The sequence below is a fragment of the Carex rostrata genome, chromosome 14, assembly GCF_964058835.1.
Source record: "Carex rostrata chromosome 14, lpCarRost1.2, whole genome shotgun sequence".
Lineage (NCBI taxonomy): Eukaryota > Viridiplantae > Streptophyta > Magnoliopsida > Poales > Cyperaceae > Carex > Carex rostrata.
In genome coordinates, this window is record NC_135931.1 from 3,754,722 (window position 1) to 3,766,768 (window position 12,047).

Sequence of the window (12,047 nt, forward strand, 5' to 3'; positions counted from 1 at the left end):
ATCAGATCAGTTTTAAGGTAGATATGTGTCATCCTTGTTAACTGTATCTTTTCTTGATCTTGAGTAGATTATCAAATATAATTACTCTTGTAATTATACTGCATGCAGATAATCTAACTCTATCAAGGGGCCCAGTGATGCTATAGCTCGTATAGAGATACGAGGGACAAATAGTATTCTTGGCAGACTATCACTTCCTCAACTAAGTTATATATATGGAAATGCTACCGTTATGACTGCTTTTTACGGACAGCGTTAGATAACACTTACTCATATATATTTCTTAGTGGGAACGATAAATACCTCATACTGTAGAACTTTGACACTGAATGAAAAACATAAATGACACGAACACAATTCTATTTAATGTTTCATTCGGGGTCTGTCAAATACCATGTTCCTAGAACATGTATCTATGTGATTAAAATGACATCTCGTGTCAGGTGGTTTGTAAAACTTAACCATCTTTTAATCCACATACTAACCTTATAGCGGTAATTAGTGTTCCTGCTAATTACCTTGGTCAGTGACCTTTTAAGAGTATATATTATCTATATTATGGAGTTTCACAATTTCAGTCATGAACTCGAAATGATCCACAAATGCAATAATACTCAAGGCAACAAAATGATATATAAATAAACATTCAATTCATGAACAAAGCTTTATGATTAACTTATCGTATTATTGACTTCTAGATTATTACAAACTAACAGGACCCAGTACGATGAACCAGCCTTCCCAACTGATCAGATTCCAACTGATGCGACCTGCACCACAACCATGCGACCCGCATCAACCTCGGAGGAACCTGTGAATCCTGGTCGCATCGAGCCAATGCGACCAGCAACACCACCTGAAGAACCTGTGGACGCGACCCGCAATGGTACCATGCGACCCGCAATGGTACCATGTGACCCGCATCAAAAGGGTCTGACAAAGAGAAAGGAAAAGGGGTTGAGAAACCTGTACCTTACAGACCACCTGTGCCCTTTCCCCGACGATTAGCTGAGAACAAGTTGAACGCACAATTCGCTAAATTCACTGAGGTGATCAAAGGCCTGCACATCATGATTCCGTTCACCGAAGCTCTGACTCAAATGCCTACTTATGCCAAGTTCTTGAAGGACATTCTATCCAACAAGCGAAGCTTGGGGGGGCATGAGAGGGTGAAACTAACGGAGCAGTGCAGCGCCATTCTGAACAGGGAGCTACCACCCAAACTGGGAGACCCTGGTAAATTCTCAATTCCTTGCAAAATTGGGAAAGCTACCATCAAGCGAGCCCTGTGTGACCTAGGGGCCAGCGTGAGTCTCATGCCACGCACCATCTTTGAGCGCATGGGAGTAGGCGAGCTCAGACCCACGCGCATGACTCTACAGCTTGCTGATTCATCTGTCAGGGTACCACTCGGCATAGTGGAGGATGTGCCAGTTCTAGTCGGAAAGTTCTATGTCCCTGCTGATTTTGTGGTGATGGAGATGGAGGAGGACAAAGAAATTCCCATCATTCTGGGACGGCCATTCTTGAAGACGACTCGAACACTCATTGATGTGGAGAACCGAACTCTGACTCTGCGGATTGGAGATGAGAAAGTGGAATTTAATCTCAACCGAGCTATGAAGTGCCCCTCTGAAACAGAAACATGCTGCTGGCTTGGTGTGGTCGATCAATTGGCCAAAGAACAATCTCGTAGGCAATACAGACCGGATGAATCCCACGCGGGTCGCGTGCCACAGTTCGAAGGCCTGGAAAACAGAGAACGAGGATCTGATGAAGCTGACGCGAGGTCTTCACACGATCCGAGTGAACCTGACGCGGACCGCGTCAAGGTCCACACAGAGCCGCCGACTCCTGAGCTCAAGCCTTTTCCAGCTAACCTCAGGTATGAGTTCTCAGACCCAAATAACTCTTGTCCTATGATTTTCAATGCAGACCTCGACCCAGCTCGCATCCTCAGATTCTTGGAGGATTTGAAAGCTCAGCAAACTGTGATTGAGGACTTGATCAAGAAGGTGATAAGCACTCATCCAGCCACATGCAAGCTCAGGACTTTACCAGCAAACCAGCACACGGTCTGTACACCTCCGAAGTGGGCACTCCGCCCAGAACCGCCTGATCCACCTTCCATCAACCAGTGAGGCGCCCCCGCCTCACCCCTTACTCCATGTCTGGTTAGTTTCCATATTTTATTCTATTTACTTTTTCTTGTGTGAATTTAAGCATTGAGGACAATGCTTCATTCAAGCTTGGGGGGGTGAATAGAAGAAAACTGTATCTGCATTTAGGTCATGTTTATTTTTCCAAAATTTGCATTTTTAGGTGATAAATTTGTGTGATTGCTTGGGTTAAGGACTTGTTTGAACAATTTTGGTTGTGATTTGGATGATTTTGAAAAATTAGAACTAACCTCATAATTGATCAAAGAACTGATTAGGAAGGGATGTTTTGAGAACTTGAAAGGATGAAAACTTGAATTGTATCAAAAATCAATTTTTTTTTAAACTGAACTGTGCCTTTTAAATAGGACAATGGGGATTTTAAATAAAGAAAAATTTGGATATTCATTGGTATGAATGAATACCAATGGATGTGTGTATTCATGGTATGTGCAAAAGCAAAAGAATAAAAAAATAATAAAAAGATGGAGAAAATAAGAGTACTGGCAATAAGTCCTATTGGGCGCCTTTGAGCTCGTCTCCCAAATTAAAAAAAAAAAGAAAAAGAAAGAAAAGATGGAGAAAATAAGAGTACTGGCAATAAGTCCTGTTGGGCGCCTTTGAGCTCGTCTCCCAAATTTAGAAAAGAAGAATAACTTTTGCATATATCAACACACGAAGTCCGCGACTTGCTAACCTAAGCTTGTTCCAAGCTTGGGGGAGAAAAAGGGAAAATCTCCATAAATGAGAGCTTGATTTTAGTAAAAGAATGATAGATTGATCAATTCGAGTATTCAGCTTTGCAAGTATTAAAACATTCTAGAACTTGAAGTTTGATTAGTCAATTTGTGAGGTGAATCAAAATTGATCAAGGAAAGTCCAAATCACACCATAAAGATTCTCGAGGTTCTTGATTTAAGCAACTCATGTAAATTTTCACATTTAGGAACTTAACTTGCATTTAGAGTCCAGCCCGGTAACAAAGAACAGATCTCTGCTTGAGTACAAGCAAAGGTTAAGCTTGGGGGAATTTGATATCACTTTATTAGACCTATTATTTCGACTTGTTTCCATACAAAAATCTATGTTTTGAACCAACAAATGGTGCCTTTTACATTGAATATCCATAGAATGTGGTACTGCTATGTTTTGGTTCTTACTTTGCAGGAATCAGGCGAAAACGGGCAAAATCAGGGAAGTTACTGAAATCTGAGACATCTGATGCGACCCTCATCACATCCGATGCGACCCTCATCAGAGCCGATGCGACCCTCATCAGAGTCGATGCGACCCTCATCAGAGTCGATGCAGGTTGCATCAGACCTGATGCAGGTCGCATCGCGAGTTTCCAGAGCAGACAGCAAAGGCCCAGAATTGAAGCACTCGTTTTAAAAAGCCTATAAATAGGCCACCCCTACTACCAGAGAGGGAGTTCCGAAATTTAAAGATTCAAAGCCTCAAGAAGAGAGAAAAGATCAAGAGAGAAGAGAGAGATTGGAGATCGCTTGGAGAAGAAGAGAAGATTGCAAGATCCTCTCCAATCCACCTTGGATCTTTGAGCTTCATCATGATCTGCCTATTCTCTCTCTCTTTTATGCTTTCTTTTGCTATGCTTGAGTAGATCTCTAGTTCTTAGGGTTAGGATGTAGTCTCTAAACCTTGTCTTTGAGTTGAATGATGTTTTGATCTAAGTTTGAACTTGTGTGATTGTTGTTTGAGTATTCATTGTTTGCTTGATTGTGATTTCTTGATTGATTCTTGATTGTCTACTGTTAGATGTCTATAGCATCTCTTCTAGTAATTTGGCCTTGATGTATCTTGTAATTGTGATTGAGCATTTGAGGTAGATCTAAGATCAATAGTAGCCGAGAGGTGAAATTTCTATTATCGAAAGGTTGTAGATACCTCTAGTTAACCAGACAATCAATTTAGGTTAGATACCAGTAGGCGAGAGCCACAGGTTGAAGCCTCGCACAAGAAATCAACTTAGATACGAACACATGTCAGCTCTGCTCGAGGGCCATGCGACCCGCATCAGAGATGATGCGAGTCGCATCAGAGATGATGCGAGTCGCATCAGAGATGATGCGAGTCGCATGATAGGTCCAGAGAAGGCAAAGTTTGGGATGAAACCTGAAACCCTAGGAACGCCTTTTATCTTTGATTCAAAACTAAAACCTTTAACTGCTTTCATTACTGTTAATTGAATCTTCATTTGAAATTAGGAAATATAAATAAATCAAACCCAACTCTTCGCACTTCTAGTACCTAGCTTGGATAAGTGGTGATTTAGAATCGAATTAAACCGTCCCTGAGGATCGATACCTTAATATACTATACGGATAGGGTTGTGCACTTGCAACCCTAGACGAGAGTAGATTCAAGGTTTAAACTGGTATAGCTTGCTATACCTGAGACTTTGTAGCCTACTTTTGTAAGCGAACAGGTATCACACGTGTGATACTCCGAGTCGATTCCTTCCCTGGTGAGGCTCTACTCGCTCGGTCTGCATTCCAACTGTGATTTGGAAACAAGGTATAAATATGTTATATTAATCTATTTAATTGGTAAGTAGATTAAAGTTTTAGAAATCAATCATGGAGTAGATCTGTAAAAGGATTAAATTGGGTTTTGATGCCAAAGGAATACTGAAGGTGGACCGCCTTGGAAAGTTTCCTGACATACCCCGTTTAATCCTGAGCTTAAGTTGGCCGTAGAAATTTTTGTTCTACGGTCATTTCGCACCTTAAGCCTAAACGGGTTTCCGGTTAGCACCGGGTGAACCCCAAAAAATGTGTCATGCACATTTATAAATTAACCGGTTAACTTTTATACAACGTGTCACACACGTTTATAAATTAACCAATGTTTTTGCTTGTTATTTTTACATAACATTTATAATTTAATTATAACCATCTTACTATTGATCATAACCAATTTATAATCAATCACAATAAGATTCTCCGATTAACTCCTATATGGTGTGACCCAATAGGATCTGTGTTATGTTGGTAAATAGAGTTAAAACTATTTTAACTTCTATAATCATGAGCGGCATCTGGCAACACATCATGACCATCCAATTACACAGATGATGCTGTACAGTACAATATCACGATCCAGTAAATAATTTACTTGTGTCTGTTCTTCTGTCTCATAGCTATCAGATTAGTTTCAAGGTAGATGTGTGTCATCCTTGCTAACTGAATCTTTTCTTGATCTTGAGCAGATTATCAAATATAATTACTCTTGTAATTATACCGCTAGCAGATAATCTTACTCTATCAAGGGGCCCAGTGATGCTATAGCTCGTATAGAGATACGAGGGACAAATAGTATTCTTGGTAAACCATCACTACCTCACCTAAGCCATGTATACCGAAGAGCTACCGTTATAACTGCATTTTACCGACAGCATTTGATAACAATCACACATATACATTTCTTAGTAGGAAAGATGAATACCTCATACTTTAGAACTTAACACTGAATGAAAACATTAATGACACGAACACAATTCTATTTAATGTTTCATTCGGGGTCTATCAAATACCATGTTCCTAGAACATGTATCTATGTGATTAAAATGACATCTCGTGTCAGGTAGTTTGTAAAACTTAACCATCTTTTAATCCACATACTAACCTTATCGCGGTAATTAGTGTTCCTGCTAATTACCTTGGTCAGTGACTTTTTAAGAGTATATATTATCTATATTATGGAGTTTCACAATTTCAGTCATGAACTCGAAATGATCCATAAATTCAATAATACTCAAGGCAACAAAATGATATTAATCATCCAATTCATGAACAAAGCTTTATGATAAATTATCGTATTATTGACTTCTATATTATTACACTAACAGAAGTTAGGGTATGATGTGCTTATCAAGAGAGGTTGGTAAGCGCAACTTCAAAAATTTATTGAATTGGTTTCAAACAACGAATTCAAATTATTAAAACTCATCCACCTCATGAGTAATGCCTCTACATAATAATTTTTTTTTTAAATTTCGAATTCATTTAGCATAGAGTCAAGAGGTAAAAAAAATGAACATTTTATAAGTCATGTCATAAATTGTTTTATGTATTAATTTTTTATAATTTTTTTACCGCTTGACATTTACTAGATGAATTCGAAATTTTTAAAATTTTACTTGTACTCATTAGTTTGAATTTGTTGTTTGAAGCTAATAAGTTTTGAATTCGTTGTACTCATCAGTTTGAATTTGAAATTTTCAAAATTTTACACCAATTTGAATTAGTTGTTTGAAACTAATTAGATAAACTTTTGAAGCTGTGTTCATCAATCATTCTTAATAAGCACATCACACCATAACTTTATTCATAAAATTGTTCATGGTAGAATAATATAAATGTGCCTTTAAAAAGATAAAATGCGATAATAGCTGCATCATCATGACTTCAATTTTTTATGTTAATTAACAACGACCTTGACGCAATAATGAACACTGAAAATTTTATTTAGAACTTCGGATATATTCTGCTCTGGAGTTTTCAAAAAGTAAGATGTAACGATAAATTTAGGCAAAAACCCGCACAATTTCAATTCTAAAGCATCGTCGTAGGTCTCGAAAAAAGCAAACATGATTGTATACTTTTTATAAATAAGAGCTCTTTTGAATTTTAAAATCATTTTATTACTTTCTTTCCGTGTAAAATCAAGCTCGTTGATGCTTTAATCGAACAATTATTTTTGAGCTAGCACAACGTGACTATGATATATATTTAGATTTCTAGTAGCGGACCTATTTTTTCTCATAGTGAATCAACAAATTTTCTGAATGGAGCAGCAAATTAAATCGCGTCTTTTTATTTCTTCCTTTTACGCGAATCAGTCTGATCTAACTTTCTTTTCCTCACAATTTTCTTCCATTGGATCATAAATTAAATTAAAAGGTAGGCGTTATTTCAATCTAGAGATAGAACACAAATATAAATGGTCTAATTTTTTTTTCAAATTTAGAAATAGACACTTGCCTACCTGACTCTCTTTAGATCCACCATTAATCATAGTAGGTCTCGAAAAATAATATAATGCTCTAAATTTAGGATGACTATAACAAATATGCCAATTATATGCTTGAACTAAAGTTATATATAATATTTCTATTTGGATACTAATTTCTCGCTCTTGAAAATCGTTAAATTCGTTCGGTGCAAAGTTAATTATATTTCTGGTCAGAAATAGGGTTCTAAAAACACAAAAAAGAACGAAGCATGTATATTTGTATATTGGTAGAGTAAACTCTGTACGAATTTTATAGCAAAAAATAGCGAACCTGCACTGGACGTGAACAATAGTCAACATCCACCTTCCGATTTAATCCCGACGATCTTTTATATATATATATATATATATATATATATATTTTTTTTTTTTTTTGACAAACCCTAAACCCTAAACCCTCTTAATCTGGTGTTGTTCGACAACACCTCCTTAAATCCTGACGATCGTTAAATTTTTTTTGACATCCACCTTCCAAAAAATAAGCTGGTGTTGTTCGGCAACACCTCTTAATCTGCATTAGTATTAAGTTTTAAGGAGGCTAAAGGAGGTGTTCGCAAATATCTTTAAACACACCAAAATTATTTAGCCTTCTAAGTCTCAATCCTCCGTCTAATTTTCAAGTCCAATCAAAGTCATTAACAATTTCTGTAACTTTATTTTTTTTTTTGAGAAAAGGTTTCTGTCCACTGAGTTTTGTCCACCATTTGTCCACAACCCTATCCAACTCCTATTTAACTTGTTTTAACGACTCTGGTTCCTACATAACTGAAATACGCGTATATAAATAAATTTCTTATTATCACTATTGATCTCTCTCCTCCCTCCGTTTTTTCCAGTATTAGCGTTGTTTCTAATCTTTCTCTCTCCCCTCTGCATATTTGGTGATCTCTTTTCTTCCGTGATTTTCATCTACCATAGATAAAAAAAGCACCATAGATATTCTCACAAAATTAATAATTGATAAACTTCCTTCCGATCAGATCAGATCCTCTTCCTTCTCGATCAGATCAACTTTTTAACAGATTATCTTCCTTCCCGATCAGATCAGATCATCTCAATCGGCCGCAGCACCACTGATCGGACCCGGCACCACTGATCGGAGTTCTCTCTCTGCCAGTCTCGCTAACCCCTTTATCTCTCTACATATGACACCGATCCTTTTCAAGCAAGGTCATAGCGGCGCCAAACGGGTGGCAGCGCCGGAGTACGAGCGTATGACTACGAAAGGAACCCATGCCGGTCGAAGTACTGGAGCAATTTTCTCTTGCCTCCACACATGGCCATTTGACCCAAAGTCGTCACAATCACTGACAAATCCTTTGCCAGCAAGTTCAAATTATTTGCGTAACTAGCTGGGTGGAAAATTAGACACAAGTAAGTACTTCTGAGTTTCTTAAGTTTCATGTTTCATCCTGAACTCCAAGTACTTGCAATAATTTCAAAGCAAAGAATTCTAATACCAAATGTATAGGTACTAGAGTAACTAGACATGCACCTGCCTATACGGGTAAATCTAAGTGTACATGTGGTCGTTTGACCCATGTGTTTCCATCTGACATTTTTGTCAAACATTATCCACTTTCTTTTAATTATTGATCCCCTTACTCATCTACTCTATCGAATAAAGATGTTAGAGATCCATGACAGCTCTAAATATAAATTGCTATGGTACTTGGCACCGTTAATTATAGAGTATTGATATGTTAATTTTACTGTATTGTCCTGTTAATTTTACAGTATTCATCTTGTTATTTTACAGTATTCATCTTGTGAAAATCTGGAGGAAATAGATGATAAAGAGGCGATGTGGAGTATTAATCTGTTAATTTTACAGTATTTATCTTGTCATTTTACAGTATTCATCTTGTGAAAATCTGGAAGAAAGAGATGATAGAGAGGCGATATGGAGTATTGATATGTTAATGTTATAGTATTGCCCCGTTAATTTTACAGTATTCATCTTGTCATTTTACAGTATTCATCTTGTGGAAATCTGAAGGAAAGAGATGATAAAAAGGCGATATGGAGTATTGATTTGTTAATTTTACAGTATTTATCTTGTAATTTTACAGTATTCATCCTATAATTTTACAGTATTCATCTTGTGAAAATCTGGAGGAAAGAGATGATAGAGAGACTTCTTACTCATCTGAACAATGAACACAAGAGATTTTTAATGTAAAAGATATTTGTCCATAGTTTTTTTGTTGCTATTATGCTATTCTGAATGTTGCGGTGAATATTTTTATCTTGTGTTGAACAGATGTTGTTTGTGGTGAACATATGTTGTTTTGTGATGAACATATTTTTTGTGTGATGATGGATGTATGTATAGATTTAGCAATTTTAGAGTATACATGATATTATTTTATGGTTTATATTTTGCAATTTTACAGTATACACGATTCTTTGTAGGTTGTAGTTTAAACTGAAATGTAGCATTTGTTACATTTTATCTTACAATATAGATTGTATTATTTTATGGTTTAGTTTTAGAAATTTTACAGTATAGAAGATTCAATTGAAAATTTACAGTATTATGTGAAAATTTTACAGTATACAAGATTCAATTGAAAATTTACAGTATTATTTGAAAATTTTACAGTATACAAGATTCAATTTTACAGTATACAAGATTCAACCCAGTGCGGACGCTAATAATTAACTCTAACTGCCAATAACTGCTAATAACTAATTCTAACTACCAATAACTTTCTATAACTGTAATTTTCAAAAGTACAGTTTGAAAGTATATTTATTTTGTCATGTTGTGCAAGTTGCAATCTTTTTCTAACTATCATGAGACCACTTCAAATAGTTGCTGGATGTTTTGTGATTAACTGATATATTTTATATGATATATTGTATAATTATACAGCATGTAGAAGTAATTTTACAGTATTTGCGCAAGTCAAAGCTGTGGACAATTAGACGCTTCCTTTTTTTTTTTACCTTTTTTTAACTTTATTTTCCGTACAGCTTTATTTTTTAAAACTTTGATAGATTATTTGATAAATATAAAAACTTGATATGCTAGGTATAATTTTTTTTATTTGTTAGATATATTGACTTTTTTTACCTTTTAAAATTTAACAAAACTATAAAGTTAGGACTTTGTAATTTTATTGTTTCATATTTTAAGTATAAAAACTTCAATTTTATTAAATTTAACTGTTAAGACATACTTATGTGAAGAGTTTAAAATTTAATAGATTATTTTGTAGGTACAAAGACTTGGGACGAGTACTATTTAACGCTGTTAACTGATATATAAAGACTTGTACCGACGTATCTACACACAAATTGTAAAGACACCTCGATATTTAATATTGTAAATGCTAACGACCTTTTAGAAAATAGTTCCGATTAAAAGTTATTAGTTGAAGAGATTTGACGGGAGAATGATATTAGAGGGCTATTATCACATCCCAAGTTCATAATGTATGAAAAACAATAAATGAACAATACAAGCATGTACTACAATATAGTACTAGGAGTGACGCATAATATGAATAGAACTAGGGTGTTCTTAAGCATATCAAAGTATTCGGTGAGCTTAACTCCAAAACTCATCAAATCAGTTTCAAATGACGAATCTGAACTGTTGGAACCCGCCTACCTTATGAGTGATGGGTCTACATGTGAAAATTTTAAACATTCGAATTAATTTAGTATAAAGTCAATTGGTCAAAATTAGAAGGTTAATAAATTAATTTTAGTGCATTCATTTTTTGAATGTTTTTTGACCGCTTGACTTTATACTAAATTAATTCGAATGTTTAAAATTTTTACATGTAAACGTATCACTCGTAAGGTAGGCAGATTTCAACGGTTCGGATTTGTCATTTGAAATCGATTTGATGAGTTTTGGAGTTAAGTTCACCAAATACTTTGGTGAGCTTAAGAACACCCTAGTTCTACTCCGATATATCAAATTATTTTTTTCCAATTGATATGTCTTTTGTTTGATACGTTATGCTATAGTTAATAATTAATTTTTTCTTTTTAGATAATCCTAAAAACACCCCGAGTCGTGAGTCTCAGGTCATAACCCAAGTCGTAAGTCGTAGATAATTACTTAGACTATGCACGTTGAGCCGAAAATTTTAAAAATACTCTCATAAAAAAAATCCTACTGAATTATGAGAATTCTAGAATCAACACGTTCACCATTTGTCGTTGCAGATTTAAAAAATGAATTCTCCATTTATCATTGCGGACCCATTTTAAATTAAGCAGACATAAAAAAATGAATCTATTATAAGATCCGCAATGACAAATGACAGCTTCATTCTTAAAATCTGTAACGACAAATGAAGAACCTTTATCTTTATTTAGTTCACACTCCTCCAGTTCAGTCGATCGGATTTTTGAAATGCAAACGTTTTGAATACTTGTATTCACAATAACAAAAATTTCGAATAAAATCTGTATTGTTTTTTTTTTAAATTTGGCGCAATACTTATCTCATATGATTAATAAAATTTATATATGACGCTTTCAATTTATTTTGTACCAAAACATCAATATGTTCATATATATTATTCGAATTATTAAAAAACTAATTATTTTTGAATTATATATATTATATCAATTAGAAATTTCGAACACTGTCAAATTATTTTCTAATTCTAAACTTAGTATCATAATTCAATGTGATTGAACGGTTCGGTAATACTACAATATACCCTTTAAATCTCTATTACAAATTTTAGATTATAATTTAAAATAGTTGACTTTATTTTTATTTTTAATGCGAGATACATTTAAAAAAGGAATATATTTAATGAATCTCACATATTGAAATATAAATAAATGTACAAGTGAAGATGATTTAAGATAAGTAAAAAAAAA

At 34.8% G+C, this 12,047-nt stretch overlaps 1 protein-coding gene across 1 annotated transcript; it reads left to right on the plus strand.

The window, feature by feature from the left end:
- The first annotated feature begins 1,100 nt into the window (after window positions 1-1,100).
- On the plus strand, window positions 1,101-2,141 carry LOC144565552 (uncharacterized). The gene has a single exon (XM_078315342.1). The coding sequence runs from the start codon at window positions 1,101-1,103 to the stop codon at window positions 2,139-2,141; it is 1,041 nt and encodes a 346-aa protein (XP_078171468.1).
- The last annotated feature ends 9,906 nt before the right edge of the window (window positions 2,142-12,047 follow it).